This window comes from Dromiciops gliroides, chromosome 1 (assembly GCF_019393635.1).
Source record: "Dromiciops gliroides isolate mDroGli1 chromosome 1, mDroGli1.pri, whole genome shotgun sequence".
Classification (NCBI taxonomy): Eukaryota; Metazoa; Chordata; class Mammalia; order Microbiotheria; family Microbiotheriidae; genus Dromiciops; species Dromiciops gliroides.
In genome coordinates this window covers 19,193,459-19,216,506 of record NC_057861.1, presented here as the reverse complement: position 1 = coordinate 19,216,506, position 23,048 = coordinate 19,193,459, and the positions used below count along the sequence as shown (strand labels likewise).

The window sequence follows — 23,048 nt, the reverse complement described above, 5'->3', positions numbered from 1 at the left end:
TTTGATATTTGAAGGTCTGACATATTCATTCTCTCTCTCCCCTTTCTCCTTCCTCTCCCTCCCTCTCCCCTCATTATCTCTCTGTCTCTTTTTCATTGGTTCTAAGAGTAATGTTAGCAAAGCTTCAGTATAACTGAGCCAGTTCCTATCTCTATCATTCCCCACTCCACTACAATGTAAACCCATTGTGCAAATAAAGACAGAAAATTTCCTGGAATTATATTCCATTCCTTGAATGGAATTTTATTCCATCTTAATCCATTTCTCTCTGCTAGGGGCTAGGATAGCCTTAAAAGGGGAAAGTAGTAACTTTCATTCTGATAAAAAAATTCTTTTTAATCACTATTTTTCTGTACTTAAAAACCCAGCATACTCCTCAGGAACTCAGCTGGAAGAATAATTTGATGTTTCAAAAACTAAAATAGAATAAAAATAGGTATATGAATACTGATACATGCAAGTCTGTAGAGGAAATACCATGTGAAAAACACCAAATGGTGCTGACTGCAATTAAGTGAACATTTACACATGTGTACGTTAAAGGTTAGACATGAACGATGGAGTTAGGGAAATAATTTAATATTCCTTTTCTTTTTCAGTAAAGTTACATTTTAATACTCCAAAACTTTACTTTGCTGAGCACTTGCTCATGTTGTTTCGGTGGGATGGGGGGAGGGGGCTTTAAAAAATCTGCTGTTGAGATTTCAAGATTAAACTGTACTGTGTGTCAATCATGTAGCAATCATCTCCTTAGTCTGCTAACGTCAGGAAGGGCTTTAAACAGAACAGCTTCCTGTTGACAGGCACATGATCCAAATGCAAAGCCATCCCCATACACTAAGATTCCCAGAAGTTTGGATCCATGAGTCAGTGAAGGCCACCACCAAAACCATTACATCAAATCTGCACCTGATTCCAGAGAGAGCTGCTAAGCAACTTTTCTCTGGAGTCTTCGAAGGGCAAGGAAAATGGCAACATTATATACACATAAAGAAAATGTTTCACAGTCATGTATACACAAATTACTACAATTCTGAGAGTTAAGGTTTTTTTTAATTCTAATAAAGCAACGTGCACAGTATAGTTTGAAAGAGATAAATTCTTGAAAAGTTGGGTATAAAAGGAATTCCCAACATAGCAGTATGTCAAATAGAGGCACGGTGTGTCTAGTGGCGATCTCATTGGGTGGAGAGACAAAGGACCTGGATGGATTCGAACTCCATCCCTGCTCTTTGTCAGTTATGGTGGCTCCTTGGGCAAGTCACTTAACCCTCTAGGGCTTTTGTGTGCTCATCTGTAGAATGAGGAGGGTGGACCAAATAAACCCATCTAGCTTATATAGTGCCCCTTTGTTAACTGCCACTTAATAAAGGGCTTAGCACAGTCCCTGGCACATAGTAAGCACTTACTTAATCAATGTTTACCGAATGAAGCTTTAGAGTCTCCAAAGCCCCTTATCAACTTGATCTCAGTGGGGTCTCACAACAACTCATATGAAGTAGACACCAAATATTTGCCCCCTTTTCCTCCCTACTGCTCCAATAGAACTGTGATCTCATCTCCCTTTAATGGTGGAGATCACAGCCCATCTGTCTGTCCATCCTATGTAGCTCTTGCCTGGGCTTTTCCATCAGTTCACCCACATGCTGGGGGCTTCGCTCTCAGGCTTCAGACATTCGATGGATACAGGACCACATGGGCTGTCCTTCCGTCATGCTTTCCTCTTGCTGTAGGACCTGCCCATATTTGTTTCTAGTAACCTATTTCTCTAATGAAATCCTTCACTCTGCTTCTGTGTAATTCCATGTCTACTGCAGGCTACAGATGGCCCATAGGCACCATACTATCCTTTCTTCATTGCCTTTGGGTGGGCCTAAAATTCGGATTCCTATGAATGAAAGGCCCTCCAGATGAGCCTCCTAAATCAGAGCTATGATCCATCAAAAAAGATCAGTCTAATTATCCACATGGGAAAAATCAAGTGGATGCAGAATGTTCTGTTGTTCAGACTAGAGTGTGAAGCTGGAGAGACATCTAGGAGTTCATGGGTCACAGACAGTCACTGCCCGTAGCCAGTTGGCTAAACCTAGCCCAGAACACATTGGTACAGGCTGGTTTTCCTTTGGAGACCGCACAGTTCTTTTCATGAACTCAAGTTTCTCTCTGAAACAAAGGCCTATCTTCTTAGCATCTAAACTTTTCCACTCAATTGCCTTGGAATATGAATTTTCTTTTTTTTTGCAGGGCAATGAGGGTTAAATGACTTGCCCAGGGTCACACAGCTAGTAAGTGTCAAGTGTCTGAGGCCAGACTTGAACTCGGGTCCTCTTGAATCCAGGGCCGGTGCTTTATTCACTGTGCCACTAGCTGCCCCAATATGAATCATTTTTATTTCACAGATGAGAAAATCAGGCTCTGGGGGTTAAGTAGCTTGCTCATGGTTACACAGTATCAGGGGTATGATTTGAATACAGATCTTTACTTAAGCTGAGTACAGCAGTCTCTCTACTGTGCCACACTGATTCTTTTGGCAAAAGACAAGAATTTCATGTAATTAGAATGATCATTTTTTTCCTAAATCATTTGCTTTGAAAGTTTGGATTTTTGTCATCAGGCATTTTTAGAGCAAAGTAAATCTGAAGTTGAAAATATTTCCAAATCACCATTATTATAAAACTTTTAATCAACATCTCCCATCCGCATCATAGACATCATTGTGAGAATTGGAATGACACTCCTGCTGGAGAGATACTGTAGGGAAGCTCCACCATGAGGAGAAGCCTTGTGTGGACAAGCCATGCCACGTTAGCCTCCAAAAGCTGGCCAGCTTGCAGCTGTAGAGCCACCTATTAGTTCTGTCAATCAAAGCTACCAGCCAATTAGCTTGAACCTGTGTGTATGGACAGCCCTGTTTCCTGTTTCACAAGAGGCTTGTGGGAGGAGGAAGGGGCGAGGGGCTCTCTCTTTTGCCCAGGACCTCGGTTTGAGTGGAGCTGAGATGTGGGCTCCCTGAGATAAATAGATGAAGGAATCTTGGCCTCTTTCTCTCTCCTCTCCAAATTCTTATGCTCCTTAATAAATACTTAAAAGTCTAAACTTTTGCTAAAGCTTCTAATTTATGGCAACCATTCAGAAGATTTTTAGACAATTAGCTAGAATTTTAGCCCCTTACAGATAGCAACTTGACATCATACAGACCAAAAACACTGTCCCTGACCCAAAGGGACCCTCCAGTTACTGAATAGACAACACAGAAGTACTTAGGTAACATGAATATTTTGATGTTATTAATTCATAAAGGTTAAGAAAACAAGCAGTAGTAAAAAAAAAAAACCCACCACAATCCCCACAGCCTGTTTCCAATCGTACTAAACACAAGCATGGCAACAGAGCCCCGGCAAAAACTCCAATTTCTAAGTCAAGACCCTGCCACTGTTTCCTGCTAGTGAATTAGGAAACAAATGCCACCACCACCATCACCAACAGCACCGCCCCCACACTTCAGGAGCACCATTCTCCTAAATTCCAGTTTCAAGGAGAGATTAAATTTATTTACTACAAACAACATCAGACTCCTAGGAAATAGGAATATTCTAGAAATCTGCTTTCTTTGCATATAGCTTTTTTTCCTTAGTGTACGCCTTTTAAGACATGTTTATTCATTTGTTCAGCCCTATTAGGGCAAATACAACTGTTACTCACCGAAAAGTCTATTACAAATAGACTAGCTATTAGAAAGAACAACCTAATTCATATGTCAATTAATAGCTAAATACTGTTTTAGTAAAAGGACAGGAAAACACAGTGTCCTTTCACTTCAGTAAGCTTGGGCTCACTTCTCTTTGCTTAGCACCAAAGACAAAGCTGACCCACTTCTTACAGTCCACTCAACCGGGTTTAAGGCAACATTCCAATAACCTTTGGAAAGGGTGTGTTTATGCACACACACACACACACACACACACACACACACACACACTCTTTGTAACTTTGAAAAATTCTAAAGGGATTATGAAGTTTGGAAGACTGAAAATGTCAGGTAGTCTTCTGGTCATTGCTATTGGCATACGGTATTAAAACAGAAAGAGGTTATGACTGCCCCACAGTTTTTCCATCTGAAATAAAACACCAGGGGCTGTTTCAAAGACAGTTTTTCTTTTGCAAAGAGAATGATTATATCATTAAGTCTTTCCCATCTCGGTTATTATTTCTGGGTTAGGGGTGAGGTAGGGTGCTTGGGGAGCACTTAAAAACATTCGTCTGCCTCACCACCAGGCAAGGGCAGATGCTCAAGAAATCTGTAAATACCACCAGCGGTTTCACCCATTAGGTGAATTTGGTCATCAGTGCCTAAAACAGAATCATTATGGTTATTAACCTAAAAAAAGACTTGCTAGAGCTAAGGAAGTTTAAAAAAATCCCAACTGTAGCAGAGAAAGTGAGTGGGTGAGTGTGGATCTGTGACAAATACTACTCGGAGAAAAACAATTTTGGAATTCACTCTTAAAAGCCTACTTCCTTCATGCTTTTCAGGACAGGTAATAAAGAGTTAATAGCCACACAAAGCTATTTTATGAAACTTACTGGAAACGACATCACCTCATCCAGAAAATGCCAGCCAGGGCACCTCTAACAAAGATCAAAGTGCGCTTCTCAGTCAGTGGTGCTACAACCGCCAGCCTTCAGTTATTCACCTCACTATTGGATTGGCTGCACCCAAAAGAGTTCTCCTGTGGCTATGCGGTGACTTCTTTTCCCAGGTGAGGAATTCATGTCCCATCCTCCTTTTCCCTGAAACCTCTGACCCATTATTTTCTCCACCTGCATTCTTGCTCACCAGAATTTTATCAGCCATCTGTTGAATCTGTTGTGATTTAGTCTGGATATCATCCTTCAGTCTGTTTTCTCTGCGTTCCACAGTCTCTAGCCTCTTTACTTGGTTCTCCAGAGAATGGCGTCGTTCCTATAGATTATAACCAACCAACAAATATTTATTGAGCAGCTCAATGGGCCAAGCACTGCATTAAGTGCCGTGAAGAACTACAAAAGAAATCTGTGACATGTGTGGTCTTTGACCTCAAAATACGTACAGTCTAACTGGGGAGACAAGACATGAGACAACCACAAACAAAACAATAGAGAACGAAGTGTTAAATTACATGGTACAAATAAATCCTAGGTGTTCTCAGATTTTAAAGGTGAAAGGGTGAGTAGTAAGGGCTGCTTCATGGAAAAAGCAGGCTGTGGAATGAGTAGGGTTTGGATAAAAGGAAAAGAGATGAGAGGGTAGTCATTCCACATGAGAACATGAGCCTTAAAATGAAGATGACAATGAGCGTAGCACATTCATGGGACACATGGAAATCAAGCTGTCTAGACTAGAGGCTATGCATTTGGAGTGGTACAGAATAAAACCGAATTAATAGGATGACGCCTTAAAAATTGGCAGAGAAGTTGAAATTTCATGTGCTTGTAAGCAGGAAAACATTCGAGGATTCTGAGCTGGTCAGCGATGTGACGTACACGATGTCTTTATATTCTCAGTACAACACCTGGCACATCGGACGGGTTTAATGAATGCTTCTACACTGGAGGGGGAAAGTAAGGAGCTCAAAAGGCTTACCAAGTTTGTGGCAGTCACCTAAGTAGGTCATGAGGACCTAGATTAGGGTGGTAGCAAAGGGACTGGAGAGATATCGTAAAGAAAAAAAATCAAGAAACCCTGATGTCTGACAGAATGAAAGCAAAGTATGAGTTAAAGACAGATCCAAAGCATCAAGCCTAAAGTTAAGTGCCTTGGAGAATTTGAAAAGAAACTGGAAGAGAGGGCTGACTGGAAGCTGCTGACTGCTTCAAGAGTGACCAAGATGATCAAATCTCTGGGGATCTGCTGGGACTTATGGTCCAGTGAGTGGTTTGAGACATGGAAGCAGAGTCTGGGTGGTAAGAGAACAGAACTAAAGATAAGGATCTCAACGTCATAAGGTAGAGAGGACAGTTAAAGCCACAAGAAAGGGCAGGCTCTCTGATCTAGAGAACACAGAAAGAAGAACAGGACTGACTGACATTGACCTATCCAAAGAGTTCTTACAGATCACAGAGGGGATCAGAGAACAGTGAGTGCAAACAAAAACATCACATCCGAAAACCTTCCTACTTCCATCTGGGTCCTAGAAGCAAGCATGGCGGAGCACGGCAGCAGATGGCCATGGCTGGCACCGGCCCTTTCTCTGGCCTCCAATAGCGCCTCATCACTCCCCTGCAGGCTGAAGCCGTCCACTCACCTCCGCCTCAAACAGCTTCTTTCTCATGCCCTCAGAAGAGTCTTCTCGGTTCTGTAGCTTCTCCAGCTCTCTCTCAGCTCGCTCCTTGGCCTGACGAATATTCTGAAGCAGCTCAGTCGCCTCAGAGCTGGCTTTCACAGCCTAAAGGAGTACAAATCACTCCTGTTTATGGAGCACTGTACAGTCCAGAGTACTTTCGTCATGGCCTTAGAAGGCAGGCAGTACAAATATTATCTCTATTTGATAAATGACGTGAAAACTGAGGCTCAGCGAGGTTAAGGCTCTTGCCCACAGTCACAAAGCCCAGAAGGAACCAAGTACAGTCTTGAACCCAAGTCTTTGGATTACAAATCCAATACTCCTGATTTCATTTACATCTCAGGGACAGGGATATGACCTGAGATATTATCAGGACGGTAACTCCCAGACAGGGAAACCCCCTCTACCAAGTCAGGTCAGCACCTCTTCAGTTCAGAATCTTAGAGAGCTGCCTGGGGGCAATGAGAAGTTAAATAACTTTCTGAGAGCCAGTTCTGCCCACTAAGCCATATTGCCTTTCATCAGTACTGGAAACTGCCTAAAAATACCAAAAAACAAACCTCTCCTGGGCAGAAGAGCCATAGTGGCCATGGTAATTCACACCCATTAAACAATGATTATCCTTCTTAGAATAATGTTTAGTAAACTGTTAATTATCCATAGAGATGCCACCATATTGAATTTAGGACAAAATCTCACAATCTCTTTAATTTGTTTTTTTTTTGTTTGTTTGTTTGTTGTTGTTTTTTTTGGTGCAGGGCAACGGGGGTTAAGTGACTTGCCCAGGGTCACACAGCCAGTAAGTGTCAAGTGTCTGAGGTCAGATTTGAACTCAGGTCCTCCTGAATCCAGGGCTGGTGCTTTATCCACTGTGCCACCTAGCTGCCCCTCTTTAATTTGTTTTTGACGTAGGACTTTTAAGAGAATTTGTCATTTCTATCTAGAATAGGGGCTCTTAACCTGGAGTTGGCGAACTTGCTTTTTTTTTTTTTTTTTTGGTGAGACAACTGGGCTTAAGTGACTTGCCCAGGGTCACACAGCTAGTAAATATTAAGTGTCTGAGTCCAGATTTGAACTCAGGTCTTCCCGACTGCAGGGCCAGTGCTCTATCCACTATGCCACCTAGCTGTCCCTCTTGCTTTGTTTTTTTGTTTTTGTGTTGTGTGTGTGTGTGTATGTGTGTGTGGCAACTGGGGTTAAGTGACTTGTCCAGGGTCACACAGCTAATGAGTGTTAAGTGTCTGAGGCCCGATTTGAACTCAGGTCCTCCCGACTCCAGGGCTGGTGCTCTATCCACTGCGCCACCTAACTGCCCCTGTTTTTAATATCTTAATGATACATTTCAAGAGAATTGGCTTCCCTTGTCATCTTACATATTTTATGACTTAAAAGCATGATTTATAAAAGCAGTCAATAGGCTTCACCAGACTGCCAGAGGGCTCAAGAACCCAGATGTAGATAAGGAGGACAGATAAACAGTGAAAGCACTTGCTTGAATGAAGGCAAAGAAAATGCTCAGTCCGACCAGGAGTTGGCATTTACCCAGTCAAGCACACTGGCACATTCAGCAACCACAATCTTAAAATCTTAGAACTGGGTTCCACTCCAACCTTTTAAAATCACATTTCCAGTGATCACCTGAGAGAACAATCACTAACTTTGTCTTGCTCCCCAACTGGTGGACTACCACTCCTTCCCCTGGTGAAACGCAGCCCCCACTAGGGAGGTTCTCCAGGTCACATCTGGCCTCTGAGAGGTGAGTTTCTCATTTTAAATTGCCCTGGGCAACAGACTGGGTCACAACCAAAGCACTCTTCATTTCTGAACAAACATATAAAACAGTGACTCCATCCTGAGGCCAAAGAAAGGAGCCTCCAAATGTCTGAAGTGTTTGAACTTGAATTTCTACTCGCGAGTCTAACACACACACACACACACACACACACACACAGCTGACAGGCCTCAGGAGGGGAAGCACAGGCAGAACTTTGATCTCCCACTAAGTGCTCACTCTTCCTCCTGTTTCTCCTTGCCTACTTCTGTTTGTTTCATCCTCGGTGTCCCACGACTGAAGGGGAAGAAGCACTGCAGCCTCACCTTGGCCAGCTTTTCTTGGAGCTCCTGGATTTTGAGCTGCTGTTCAGCATTCACCTATAATCACAAGCACAGAAAATCAAACAAAAAGCAGAAAGACACTGAGCCCTCTAATAGATGATGTATTTCCAGCCTGGTTCCTTGAAGCCTCTGTGGGCTGTTGGGGTGGAATTGGCTTTTCTAGGCACTTACTAGCAGAGAAAAAAAGCACAATGGCTATCAGAGAAGTCCATAGCTATGAGAGTCCTGCCTTACTGACGTCTCTTTTATGCTCCGCTCATCAACACGGCAAACATTTCTAATACTAACCATAAGGCAATGGCTCCAAGTTTTAAGAGAGAATTATTTATATTTCCTAAGAGTCTATCTACTCTTACACACAGGATTACTTTCATCTCTACTTAGATATTACTACAGTTAAAATGGTTAAACCAGAGAATCTAAGACCCGAAATGCCAGACCAGCAAGAGATATACTTCCTGTTCATCCCAAGATTCTCCCAGATTAATGACTATCTAGTGGTATTGACATGGTAATCCTCTAATGATAACTGTTGACATTAATCATGAAAAATACCTTTTCCAGCTTGGAATATAGTTCTCCTACTTCAACCTTCCCTTGATCTTTAGCCTGTAGTTTAAAAAAAAAACATAAAATAATTTCCAGGAGAGAACATTTTAAACATGCAATAGCTGTTTTAAGAAATGCTATCAAAAGATTTCCAAGGCTTCCTGTCGTCTCTCAAACTGCCTCACTAGAAACTGCTTCTTCTAAAGCCATAAAAGTATTCAGAAGTGTTTCTCATTTACCAATCCCACCCTAGAAACATTTAAAAAACTGAAAGGTAAATTCCACACTCAAGAAGGCCTTAGCTACCTTCATCAATTTATTCTGACATTCTGTGGCTTTGCGTTTGAATTCTTCAGCTGCTAACCGAGACTCTCTTAACTCAGATTCATAAAGATCACTGCGTCTCCTGGCAGAGACAAGGTCCTCCTCCAATTGATTCATCATCAACCTCATCTCTTCTACTTGGGCCTGATACTCCTAAAGAAGAGAAAAGGAAAACATTGGTACCTTGTAAAATACAGAAAGTAGGAAAGTGGATAGAACACCAAATGTCCACTCCCCTATAGAAATCACAGGAAAGAGATAACTTACAAAGAGAATGGCAAGAAACAGAAATGGAAAGACAGAGAAAGAGATGGATACAGACACAAAGAAAATGTATGATAATCATATAAATCTTCAGAATGATTTATGAACGAACCGGTAACATTAGTAAGACCACTAAAAGAGAAGGCATATGACATCGGTAAGATACTCCAAGTGAATAATTCAAAATATAGAGAGAACTTTCAGAAATTCTTTTTACATGGTACAACTGAAAGCAGCTATTGCGTAAGCATTTAGGATAAACTACCTGCTTATACAGAACTGCCCTCCAAGAGCAACCATTTCTACAGATTCTATAGAATCTTTTGCCTCTACTGAGGACACCAAACTTCCTTAAAATCAATCTCTTCTATGAAGGAGTTATTTAAAGTCTCAATAGAAAAAACTGGAGCAGAAACAAGTTATGTCAATTTCTCAACATTGATTCCTTTGGGTCCAAACTCAAAGATGAATGAAGAATTTAGTATTATACCTGAAATCCTATTTATTCTGGAAAAGAGAAAAATTTAGAAAATGTTAGATCTGCTCAAAATGCTGTGGGAAAAATTCTAAAGAAGATATTAAATAACTCATGAAAGAAATTGTTTTAGAGTAATCCAAATCATGACACTTTTTTAAAACTTGAAAAAAGTGAATTTCTGAACCCCAATGTTTCAAGATGAAAACAAATAAAAAGTAGTAGATAAAAGAATCTGAGTAAACTACAAAAACGCTTCCTAGAGAAATTAAAACTATGTACTATAAACATGAAAAAGGACTTCTCTAAGTAAAAGAATAAATTATAAGTAAACATGAGTGGGATCAGGACGGGGGAACCAGTCAATTCTCTTTGCTGTCTAGTTGTTTCAGACATGCAACATCTACAATTGTAGATGGTCTTCTTAAGATGCTCTGATCAAAAAAATTCTTCCTTTGTGGACAACCAGTGATCCATGTCTCCAAGCTTAGTTTATCCTGGTCCTCGGACAATTAACCTCCAGTCCATGCCCGGAATCTGGAGCCTATTCATCTCAGTAGCACCTACCAGAGCAAAGTCTTTGGGAAGTCAAAGGTACCTCCATGCTGCAAGAGAGCTCTAGAGTAGCAGTTTAGTGGAAGAGAAGAAGGGAGGAAGGAAGAAAAAGAGAGAGGAGGAAGGGAAGGACACAGAGAGTGCATGTGTGTGTTTCTTCTACTAAAAGTAAAAAACAGAAGTCAGGAATAGTCAGATTAACCGCTCTGCTCCCCCAAAAGTGAAGCAGTTATACCTGTTCTTTGATCTCTTGCAGCTTTCGACTCTGCTCTCGGATATCATGGAGAAGCTGCAATGCCTTGTCATCCTCCTGAGACACTTCCATCCGGGCTTGCTCCAAACTTCGCTTTAGGCTCTGCAGAAAGCAAAATGTTTAATACATAGACTTTTTCGACCCTTCTGTTTGAAATGTCTAATTAAGAGAACACCGAGCTGCTTCATAGACACTGAGACAGATTCAGGTGACAGACCCAAGTTTTTAAGTCCCCGTTCGTTACAGCTAAATTCCAGTTTTCTGTCTGCATACACCTCTTGTCTTTATTTCCCAGAGAGCCCCCACCTCAATGTATTACTCTGCAGAGAAAATGAAACCACAGCTTGGTATCACTGACCAATCGTGTCTTTGCTAACTCATGTATTGGCACTGAAACCCCACAATCATTCAATCACTATACACACAGTGTCGATAAGGGACATCAGTCAGAATGTTTTGCAAATCAGTTACTTCCGTTCTTCTCAAGAGTCCCAAAGGAGCAACGGCTTCATTCTTTGCTCAGTCTGAAGACCTTAGCTAGTCTATTTCTACCTCCTGTCTTATGTTTCCTGCACACCTTTCATCCAGAAGGCTCCCACAATGCTTTAGAGGCATTGAAATATCTATCTGTATGAAAAAACTTCACCCACTGCTGAAACGCAGCCAATCCTGGAATGGAAACACAGCAGTTACTCTTAATCAGCAATGCTATATAGATTTCCTCTCCCTTATGAAAAACTAAAGACTATGTGTGATTGAAGTTACAAAGAATGATTTCGTCAGGCGAATCATAAACACCTGGATGGAGACAATGGAGAAGACAGTCACAGGATCTTTAATGATGAGCATCCTTAAAATACTCTACTGGTAACAACAGTTCTCTGGCACTAGGCTAGAAAATCAGTCCCATGCCAATTCAAAATGTGCCCTAAGTCCCATTCTAACTTCTATTTGGGAGGATGACTAAGGACCAACCAAGTCTGTTCCCATTTAAACCAGACAAGCCACAATCAGGCAGCTCCCACAGAACCGTTTTAGGATACCAAGACTAGGTGCCCTCAGACATCTTGCTTAACTTGAGCTTCCTCTCTTTGGCTCCCTCAACATTTGGCTGTCAGTACTCCGAACGATGGTTATTTTGTCTGTATCCAGCACAGGCTCCCTCTGCCCATCTCCTACCTTACCTCGGTACTATGGGCCTCACTGATACCATCATGGAACAAGATGAGAGACAAACAGGGCATGGCTACCTCCAAAGGAAAAGGACTAGGGGAAAGGCTCACACTGCATTCTGTGATGTAAGTAGCCAGGTCCTGCTCCAGGAGGGATCTCTGGGTTTCAGAGGCCTTCAGCTCCACCTCCTTTTGACTAAGCACGGCCTCCACCTCAGACACTCTCCGGTGCAACCGTGTCATTTCCTGCTCCATCTGCAATAAATACACCGACAGGTTAAGAGGGCCAAGTGAGGCTTATTTCAAAATACATCAGGCGCAGGGAAATTCCCAGGGGTCTCTAACAGACCACCTTATTGGTCGGCCTCTAAGGAATCCAAAAGGTTGTTTAGATGGTAATACCATTGTCTCTGGTCCTGGGTTTGCACAGTTCTTCTTAAGGACAGGCACCAACGCTAAGTCATTCCATTCATTCAAGCCGCTTGTTCACATTCGATCACTTCTCTACCCCAGTTAGCAAAGAAGCCACAACCATCATTTTTCACCTGTTTCTGCAGATGTCACTTTAACTTTATCCCAAATCCATCTTGAACCAGAGGATTCTCCCCCATCTCTTTGTAAGGAACTAGAGGACAAATCCAGAACAGGGAAAGGATATATTTATATCTTTGCTCTCAAGAGTCTCAGCAAGTAGTGAATTTTAATGGCTTCCAGTTAGTTCCCTCTATGCAGGAATAGTGACTGTTATGAGATGTTGAGCACAATCAATAAAGTGGCCACAGTTACATAAGCAGAGACTTTAAAGGCTAAGAAGACAGACTTCGGACCCTTCAAAGCAGCTAGGCCGTGTCTCTGCCAGTGATGAGGGGGAAGAAGCAGTCATCTGGGTCATGCTGAGAAAAGGACTGTTTTAAATCCAGTGCCTCCTTTGGTTAAGATTAAGATATTTACAGCAAAGTCAAGGCCTGAACTCATCTCCTTCTGTACTGATGGAGGAGCAACTTCAGCGAAGGAGAAGCACTGCTGGGTCAGCACATCAGCAGCACCAGGCTGATCCCTTGGCATATACTGGCTGTAGAATCCTGGAGCAAGGAGGGAGGCCAGCCGCAGAAATAAATACCTTGTGACACTTGTCCTGAGAGTCTTGTAGCTCTTTGCTCTTGATAAGAAGTTTCTTTTCCATGGAGCTAATCTTGGCAGGAGAGTCCAAACCTGATACAACAGACCTAAACAAAGCCAAACACCACATAAATATAGACAAATGATGGGCCAGAAGTATCATTCAGAACATTGCTGGTTACACAACAAACTGAGTGTGTAGGTGTTACATCTGTGACTGGTTAGCTCAGTTGGTTTGGAATATGGTATTAATGAAATCAGTGTCATGAGTTTAGTCCCTAGCAAGGCCAGTTGGCTCTGCTCTGTTTCATAGTCACAAACCATACCCTAACCCTAGGCAGGTATTATACCAACACACCTGGAATAAAAGAATTAAGATGGATGTTGCTGAACAAACCCCTCAAAGTGTACTAGCCACTGGAGCACAAGTGTCATCCTCATACACAAAGGAGACACATGTGACACGTGTGCATAAAGACACACAGCGTCATCCCTAAAGGAGGTCCTCAGCCTGCAGATATTTTTAACAGAAAAACAATTCATTTACATGAACATCAAAGACAACTCTGAAAAATGGAACATTTCACAAACACTAGAAATAGCAGTGGTATCACAGAGGAAAGGCGGCAGCCAAAGGGAAGTTATCACAGAAGGGCAGTGCACGGGTTCAGGGATGTGTGTGGGATCACGGATGGTCAAAAAAACATTCTATTCCAACACTGATTAGCCATGGGAACAGCTTTGAAGAATGATCCCAATCACCAAACTCTTCCTTCAAACCACAGTTTGAGCACAACATGAAGCTTTTTGATTCCCCAAATGCTAGTAACTTTACTCCCAAACTACCTTGTATTTCACTATTTCATGTTTATTCTCTTCATATTTATTCTGCATATACTTATAGACATTTTGGTTATCACCCTTTAGAAGAATGTGAGCTCCTTGAAAAATAAACATTTTTTCATTCATTGTATTTATCCCCCTACCTCCCAGACCAGAGCCTAGCCCACAATATTCACAGAATAAATAGTTCTTGATTAATTCAGGAAATACGTGAATTCCAAAACTAGTAACTGTTGTCACTTAGATAACTCTTTACAATTTACAAAGGGCTTTATATAAATTACATTTTATCCTCACAACAACCCTGCAAGGTCAGCAGAACAGGGTCATCTGATCCTATTTTGTGGATGAGGGGTCAGGTTCAAAGATGTTACATGATTTACCCTAGTTAATTAATGGCAAAGCCAAGAAGACCAAAATCCAGGTCCTCTGATTCCTAGTCAAAGGCTCCCTCCTTGATGACATCATTCAGTCTCTTAAACTACACTGGTCCATCTACAACAGGACACACTGCAGGTCCCATCCCGGGGCCTTTGCACTGGAGTGCTCTACCCCTTAATCTCAGTCTCCAGGAGCCCCCCTGGATTCCTTCAAGATTCAGCTCAAATTCCACCTTCTGCAGGGTTCAATTCCTGGTCCCCCTCCCCCACTTCCCAAGCTGTTGGTGCCTTCTCCTCCCATATTCCCTTCTATCCTCAACATACTTGGTATTAGTCACATAGTTTTTTTTGTTTGTTTTTTTTTTGTTTTTTAGTGAGGCAATTGGGGTTAAGTGACTTGCCCAGGGTCACACAGCTAGTAAGTGTTAAGTGTCTGAGGCCGGATTTGAACTCGGGTCCTCCTGACTCCAGGGCCGGTGCTCTATCCACTGCGCCATCTAGTTGCCCCCTGTTTGTTTTTTCTTTTTTAATGTCATTTCCCCTATTAAAAGGTGACATCCAGGAGAGGGACAGTTTTTGCCTTTCTTTGTAACCCCAGCACTTAGCACAGTGCCTTATATAACTTTTTATATAATAAGTAAAACAGAGATAATAATAGCACCTATCTCCCAAGGCTGTTTTGAGGGTCAAATTAGATAATATCTTTAAAACACTTTTCAAACCATAACATACAATATAAATGCTAGTTGCTGTTGTTGTTATTGATGATGGTGATGATAACAATAATAAAAATGCTTGCTTCCTGACTAGTTTAGTGATAAAACATTGTAGGGTAAATAAAAAGCATTACTAAATGCCAAGAATATGTTGCTGTGGATGCAGAATTAGGGCTTTTTTTTTTTTTAAGTGAGGCAATTGGGGTTAAGTGACTTGCCCAGGGTCACACAGCTAGTATTTGTCAAGTGTCTGAGGCTGGATTTGATCTCAGGTACTCCTGACTCCAGGGCCAGTGCTCTATCTACTGTGTCATCTAGCTGCTCAGGGCTTATTTTTTAAAGAATGTCCAGGCCAAGGGCAGCTAGGTGGTGCAGTAGATAAAGCACCGGCCCTAGATTCAGGAGGACCTGAGTTCAAATCCGACCTCAGACACTTGACACTAGCTGTGTGACCCTGGGCAAGTCACTTAACCCTCATTGCCCCGGAAAAGAAAAGAAAAGAAAAGAAAAGAAAAGAAAAGAACTCTTCTCCATTCCTCACACGTGACACTCCATCTCTATGTCTTTGCAGGAGCTGTTCTCCATGCCTAGAATGCATTCCCCCTTCCCCTCTATGTCACAGAATTTCTCCTTCTTTCTTCAAGTTACACCTTAAGCATCATCTTTTACATGAAGAACATCTTGATCCAACCCCCTTCTAAGTCTAGTGCCCTTCTTTCCTAAATTGCTATATGTTCTGTGTGTGCTGTAGACACACACACACACACACACACACACACACACACACACACACACACACACAACATACACATGCATGCACACACCTCACCTAAGAGAACACAGAAGCCTGTAAGGAGTAGGGATCATTGTATTCTTTGGATCTGTAGCCCAGTGCACAGTATCTGGCACGTAGAAGATGTTTAATAATGCTTGTTGACTGATTGATTAATTATACGTGGCCGTCCAGACCCTCCTACTCATCCAAAGGATACGTCCTCCATTTTGCTATTTTGGTGCTTGACAAATGTTCACTGTTTGGAAGTTCTAAGTACAGTCATTAAGAGCTCTTCAGAGGGAAAAAAAAAAGGTGCTAAATAAATCTTAAAAAGAAATGAATAAATAAAAAGCACAACCAAAAAAAGACTATTGCAAAAATGTTGTGAATACAAACAGCTTGTAGAAATAATCCCAGAAACAGCAATAGGATGAAAAGACAGGATGGACAGTAAAGGAAGAAGTACTCTTGTCCATCTGTTCATTAGAAGCAAGCTCCCCTGGCTCAGGTCCAGGGGGCAATTCTAAACTCATGGTATGAGCACTACATGGTATTTGGTTCCACTGGGCATTGACAGGCACACTCTGATGACAAGGTGTACCTTCTTCTCCCCAAGGCCTTCTACACATATCCTTAACCCAATCACCTCCCATCTTCTCCAGCACATTATCTCCACTATTATTCCATTTCTCCTATCTACTGGTTCTCTCCCTGCTCCCTAAAAACATACTCACATCTCTCTTATTTATCTATTTTTGCAGGGCAGAGAAGGTTAAGTGACTTGCCCAGGGTCACACAGCTAGTAAAGTGTCAAGTGTCTGAGGCCATATTTGAACTCAGGTCCTCCTGAATCCAGGGCTGGTGCTTTATCCACTGCCCCTCAAGTCTCTCTTCCACTAAACCCTATAAGCCCCTTTAGCAATCATCTTTTTTTCAACCAAATTCCTTGAAATAGCCATCTCTCCAACATACCTCCACTTCCTCTCCTCTGACTCCCCTCATCACTCCTCAAATGAAACAGCTTCTCTTCAAAAGAATCAATTTCTTAACTGTGAAGTCTAGTGACCTCTTCTTCTTCTCTGCCACAGCTAAGTCTGCTGGTCACCTCTTTTTCTCAGGATCCGTGTTTTATGCCCAGTACCTGTGGTTATGTTCTAAGACTCAGGCCCAGGTTCTCTTCTCTTTTCTCTCTCTACTTTCTCAAGTAGTGACATAAGATGAATGATCATCTCAATACCAATGGCTGACAGACGGACACACAGACACACACGGAAACACTCTAGCCTTTCTCTTGAGTTCTAGTCCCACACCACCAACGGTCTAATGGACATTTCAAATTAGATGGCCTATAGGCACTTCAAACTTAAAAAATACACAACAGAACTCATTATCTTTTCCCCCAAACTCACCTTAGTTTGAAACTTCCTTATTATTACTCAAGAAAACACCATCCTCCCAATCAGTTTGATTCACAAGTAGTGTCATCCTCCATTTCTCACCCTCACCTCACATATTTAATTGGTTGCCATATCTTATCATTTCTATTACCATAACATGTTGCATACACTCCATGCACAACAATCGCATAGTTTAGGGCCCCATCACCTCTCACCCTGATTATTGGAAAGCATCTAATTAGAAACTCCGGTGACTTTAATCCATCTTCCACTCAGCCAGCAAAAGGATTTTTCTAAAGCACAAGTCTACTCAACACCACCAGTGGCTCCCTCTTCCCTCTAGAATCAAAGATAAGTCTTCGGTTTGGCATTTAAAGCTCTTGTTGCAGTCTTCTTGCACATCATCACCATCCCTGCACATGATGTTGCAGCCACACTAGCCCAACAGGTCTCATTTCTGTGCCTCTGCCAAGCCTGGAATGTTCTTCTGCCCCACCTGACTCTTGGCATCCTGGATTTCTTCCAAGACTCACTGAAGTGATTCTTTCTAAAAGAAGTCTTTTTGATGCCTTCCCCACTCCACTGCTGAGGTCCTCCCTTTCAAAACTACCCCTTCTTTTGTTTCTACTCTATCTACACTTACGGATACCCACTGTCTGTCTCCCCATTAAGTATCAACTCCTTAAATGCAGTCTGTATCCCTAGGGCCCAGCACAATTCACCCAGCATAGAGAAGGAGCATAATAAATGCCTGTTGATTATTGATTTTGAAAGGAAAACCCAATTTTTAATTTAGCTACAATACCCATTACAACTTATGTTCTTAGGCTAATGGTCAATACCTCAAAAAAAAAATTAAAAAGGCACCTGCAACAGAGTGCATATGAAGCTGCATTAATTTAGAAAAAAAAAAAACAGATCATGACAACTAAAATATGAAATTCTATCAGACTTTCTCCAAAGAGAGCCCATCATGAATTTCTGTTCGATCACAGGTGATCAGAAAATTGAGACTTGGAAGGAACCTTGGAAGTCCTTATTTTACACATAAGGAAAGGCCTAGCAGATGAAGGGACTTGTCCAAGATCACAAAGGTGTTGATAAGGATCATTCACATTTAAATAGAACCTTAAAGGTTCCAAAGCACTGTCATCCCAGAGATTTCATGATGTTAGCAGTACAAGACTTCTAAACTGAAGTTCTCAGGGTCACACAGCTAGTTAGTGTCAAAGCCAACATCCAAGTTCAGGTCCTCTGCCCCAAAATGAAGCATTCTTGCCACTCTACACCAGGGCTGGATACCTTTCCTCTCTGCCTCAGAATTTTCTGAAAAAATTCCTTACCTTGTTCCTCCACAGTTTTCATTAACTGTACAACTGGGCATCAAAGCTATTGCTCATATTCGCTTTATTCTAATATCACTTTGAATTCAAGTCATAGACCAAGAAACAACCTACATTTCTCTGTTTTGGCCCCTATTTTACAGTACAATTTGATTGTTTGACTATCAAACAGAATTATTAACATGGTTTCTATTATCAATTAGCAATACAAGTTAAATTCTACAAAGTAAAAACCATGATGTGGGTAGAGGTGGGGGGCTGTTTTACTTAAGGGTGACCACAAGAGCTTTAATGATTAGTCTGTGTTTGGTAAAAGGGAGAAGTCCAAGTTACAAGTGACAGGGTGGTAAAGAAACTCTCTAGATCAAAAGCAGGCCTGTCACTGGGAAGGAGGCTCAGTCAGAAGGACAGAACACAAATATACGAAGCATGTGTAATAAAGGGGGTAAACCAGAGATGTTAGTTCAAGAACCTCACAGATGGCACCGAGAGTCGATGGGATGGGTCATGGGTGCATGGTACAGACCACTCAACTGAAAGGAGAAAAATGGATGAAGTGTTTGGGGGATAAATCCAGCATGGTATGGTAGACTCCGGTCACTTGCACTGTCTGTCGCCCATGCCTGGAATTAATTCTTTCTTCTCATATCTACCTCCACGATTCCCTGGCTAAACCCCACCTCCTACAGAAAGCTTTTCATGATCCCCCTTCATACCATGTGTCCTGTCTACAGCTTCTATGTACACAGTGGCTTCCATGTTGTCTGCCCCATTAGAGTGTGAGTCCTTGAGGGCAAGAGCTATCTTTTGCCCTCCTTTGTATTCCTGCACTTAGCACAGTGCCTAATATCATAGCAGGCACGTAATAGAGACTTAGTGACTGACTGACTGAATATTCACTAGACAGAGCTCTTACATGGCAAGACCAGAGCTGCTGATAAATTCTTGACTTACCTTAACGATCATTTCATTCTTCAACAGATGGAACATAAAACAAGGAGACCTGTAATTTTTTTTTATTATTATTATTTTTGCAGGGCAATGGGGGTTGTGACTTGCCCAGGGTCACAAAGCTAGTAAGTGTCAAGTGTCTGCGGCCGGATTTGAACTCAGGTCCTCCTGAATCCAGGGCCAGTGATTTGTCTACTGTACCACCTAGCTGCCCCCTGAGACCTGTAATTCTAGATCCATTCTGACTGACACAGCAAATAGCTGCTGAAGGAAAAATGGTAGGACCTCAGGGAGAAACCCCTAAGAAAACCCCAATCCAGGGGCCTAGCCAGGGGAAAGTCTGCTTGTTAAAGGAGAAGCCTTGCAAAAAGCACTGTCCAGTAACCCTGAAGACAAAGGAAAGTCATCCCCCAGTTCTCATCAGCTGGAGAAAGGTGAACAAATTAAGATGCCTGGTGGATGGTTTCAAAGAAGCTCAGAACAACTGAATGAATGGATGCCCAGCAATGTGGGCAGGACCAGGAGAATGACAGACACGATCACACTGCAAAGACAAACAACTTGGAAAACTTAAGGATTTGGATCCACACAATGAGCACCCACGATTCCAGAGGCCTGACGATAAAGCTGATTGCCAGACCTGGGTGGGAATCATCTTGAATCAGCTCCCAAGAGTCAACTGTTAAATTGTAGGTGGAGCATTTACACCTCAGAAAGTGGTGACTGACTGGACTTAAGAAGGTGATGAAGAAAATGTTAATAATGCAGATTAAAGTTAAAAGTATAGCCATGATGCTTGGGTTAAATGTCAAACATTCACCAGCAGACCCCTGCATGCTGCCCACCTCCTGCTGGGAAACGGATGGACTCAGGTTGGAAAACTGAGGTGTGTGTTTTTTTGACATGGCTAATGGGGGAATTTGTTTTGCTTAACTTTATGTATTTGTCATAAGGGTTTTGTTTTTTCTTTATTTTTCAATGGGCTGGGGGTGGGGAGGAAGAGGCAAGAAGGAAAGAAAATAGATTTGTGTTCTTTGAAAAAAATTAAATTAAAATAAGAAAAAAGCAAAGAAAAGTCATCCCTGCCAAGGTAATTCTTTTTTGGGGGTGGTGGGGGCGGGGCAATGAGGGTTAAGTGACTTCCCCAGGGTCACACAGCTAGTAAGTGTCAAGTGTCTGAGGCCACATTTGAACTCAGGTCCTCCTGAATCCACTGTGCCACCTAGCTGCCCCCAAGGTAATTCTTTAAGGATGAATTTAGGTAGGAGCAGAGAAGTATGATGGTACATTGTAGGCCATCCACCCCATGGAATCAAGAAAATCTAGCTCCTTCCCAAGATGACCATCCCATGGAAGCACTATACCACATCTGAACTAAAATAGCAAAAAAATAAAAACAACCAAGCACTGCCTAAAGTACTGAGTGGCTCAAGGGAACAGTGAAAGAGTTAACAGCACAAGATCAGGGTTCAACAGCAAAAACCTAGTCAGTGCTCGGTACTGGGTGAGATTCAGAAGTACAATGAAGATGCTAATAAAAGAACATGCAACCTGCCCCCACATTGCTTGCCTACTCCTCCTGGCCACATCTTTGGTATGCAGCCAGTTATCCCCATGGAGAGAAATGAGCTTTGAGCAGCCCTGTGCATGCAGCCAGACACCCACACACAGCAGTACTGTCTCTTCAGACATGAAGCCAAGTTAATTTTTTTTTCAGTCCCTATTTTCTAGAAAAATTTACTCTTAAATAAAAATTTCTACCTAATAAACACATATACTTTCTATGATGAGTATCATGTAGATAACAGGAGGAGGCTTAGTATTTTTGCAGCATATATAATATGTTTTTTTAATTACCTAAAAACAATTCTAAGTGGACCCTGTTATTTAAGTTTAAAATATGATAAAATGTAGCCTTTTCAATCAAGTAACTATAAATAAAATGCATGAATATCTCACAAAATTCCTTAATAAACCACTTTTAAAAATGGTTCATGAGAGGAAATACACTTTATATTTCAAGCTTAAAAGCATGTGTGTGTGTACACATGGACATACGAGCGCGCACACACGCGCGCGCGCACATACACACACACACAGAATATTCACTCTAATCACTAGTCTAATAATGCTTAAGAAAATTACCTTATCAAGGCATTGGTTTATTCCCATAGGGAAAGAGTCCCATGGCTGAGAAAAAACTTTCAAAATAATACCATAGTTGGAAGCACTAAGAAGACCAAGAATGGCTATTTAAGAATAAAACCAGGGAATCAAAATTAAATATGCCAAAGGCTCTACCTTAATTGTATCCCACAGACTCTAAAAATACATGCAACTGCAATCTGTAATATGGTGCAAAAAACTCATCAGCATTCTATTTCCAAAAATATGTTGGCTTTTAAGATATAACATTTTGGGATTTATGAACCAGCTCTAAAAGCCCATTTAAAAATAAACAATGTCCATCACAGGTATTTTGAAATACCAAATTCTGCTTTCCTAAAAGGTTTAAGGGAATATCTGACTTTCATTTGAAAAGCATTATAGCAGGCTTCATTTTCATTTTCACTTCATTCTAGAATGATTAACATTTGGTCCAAATCATTTATTTTAAAAAGATCTACATGAATCAGAGTTCAGCTACTCATATAAATCCCACTCTGCATCTTTACCAATGCCCAGGACTGCCAGTTAAATGTTGTTTGCACACAGTAACGTGCCAAGTGCCAAGCCCTTTTTGTGCCTGGGACGACCTTGACCGAGAGGAGGTGGTATTAAGCAATCCAAATGCTGGAAGTGAGTGGAGCCCACCCTGGCATACGAAGCTCGCTTACTATCAAGGAATAAAGTGTATCGTCTGGGTCACTGTGAAGATGTCAATCAACAATCTTGACTTCCCATAGGCAGGGTCTGTTGGGCTATAGGAAGGTGCCCCATTCTACTAAGGACTCTGAAACTCCCCTTTCCTCTAATCTGTCCCCACTCTTTTCTGTACAAGGGAAGTTAGAGCAAGCTTTCTACCTGAAGAACCTAGATCACTATGGAAGTTGCTGGTTCTAGCTCTGTTGAGCTAGCTCCCTTTAGAGTAGAAAATGGAACGGATATGCTGTGAATTTGCCGACTTCCTCAAATGGAACTGTACATTCTGTCTTGGAATAGCACGAATATAAGACAATAAGATGTGCCTATATGGTACAGGCAACTGAATGCCAAGGGGAAAGGAGAAAGAACTTGACTCCCTAAAGAAGCCTGATGCTGTTATGCTGTCAGTAAAATTCAATTAAAACCTGTTCTCTATGAGAACGATGTTTTATGTACAGCACCTAATGGTTGGTAAACACTTACTATCAATCAAAGACTATTTAAAGTGAGTACATAACAGGGACTGTCCAAAGAATAAGTCCCAGTCTCAGTCCATTCGTATTCCAATCTGTATTCCAAAAGAACAGAAAAGAGACAAGTAAAACATAAGGAAGGGATGAAAATACACT

At 41.7% G+C, this 23,048-nt stretch overlaps 1 protein-coding gene across 2 annotated transcripts in view; it reads right to left on the bottom strand.

Moving 5' to 3' along the window:
* CIT (citron rho-interacting serine/threonine kinase) overlaps nucleotides 1-23,048 on the bottom strand; it is a 175,190-nt gene that overhangs the window by 83,973 nt on the left and 68,169 nt on the right. For both annotated transcript variants that reach the window (XM_043962653.1, XM_043962656.1), the window contains exons 11-18: nucleotides 13,151-13,256; nucleotides 12,142-12,285; nucleotides 10,841-10,960; nucleotides 9,294-9,464; nucleotides 8,994-9,047; nucleotides 8,421-8,474; nucleotides 6,285-6,425; nucleotides 4,838-4,963 (exon numbers count right to left, since the gene is read on the bottom strand). In XM_043962653.1, the coding sequence (XP_043818588.1) occupies nucleotides 4,838-4,963; nucleotides 6,285-6,425; nucleotides 8,421-8,474; nucleotides 8,994-9,047; nucleotides 9,294-9,464; nucleotides 10,841-10,960; nucleotides 12,142-12,285; nucleotides 13,151-13,256 (916 nt within the window). The remainder of the gene's footprint in view (nucleotides 1-4,837; nucleotides 4,964-6,284; nucleotides 6,426-8,420; nucleotides 8,475-8,993; nucleotides 9,048-9,293; nucleotides 9,465-10,840; nucleotides 10,961-12,141; nucleotides 12,286-13,150; nucleotides 13,257-23,048) is intronic.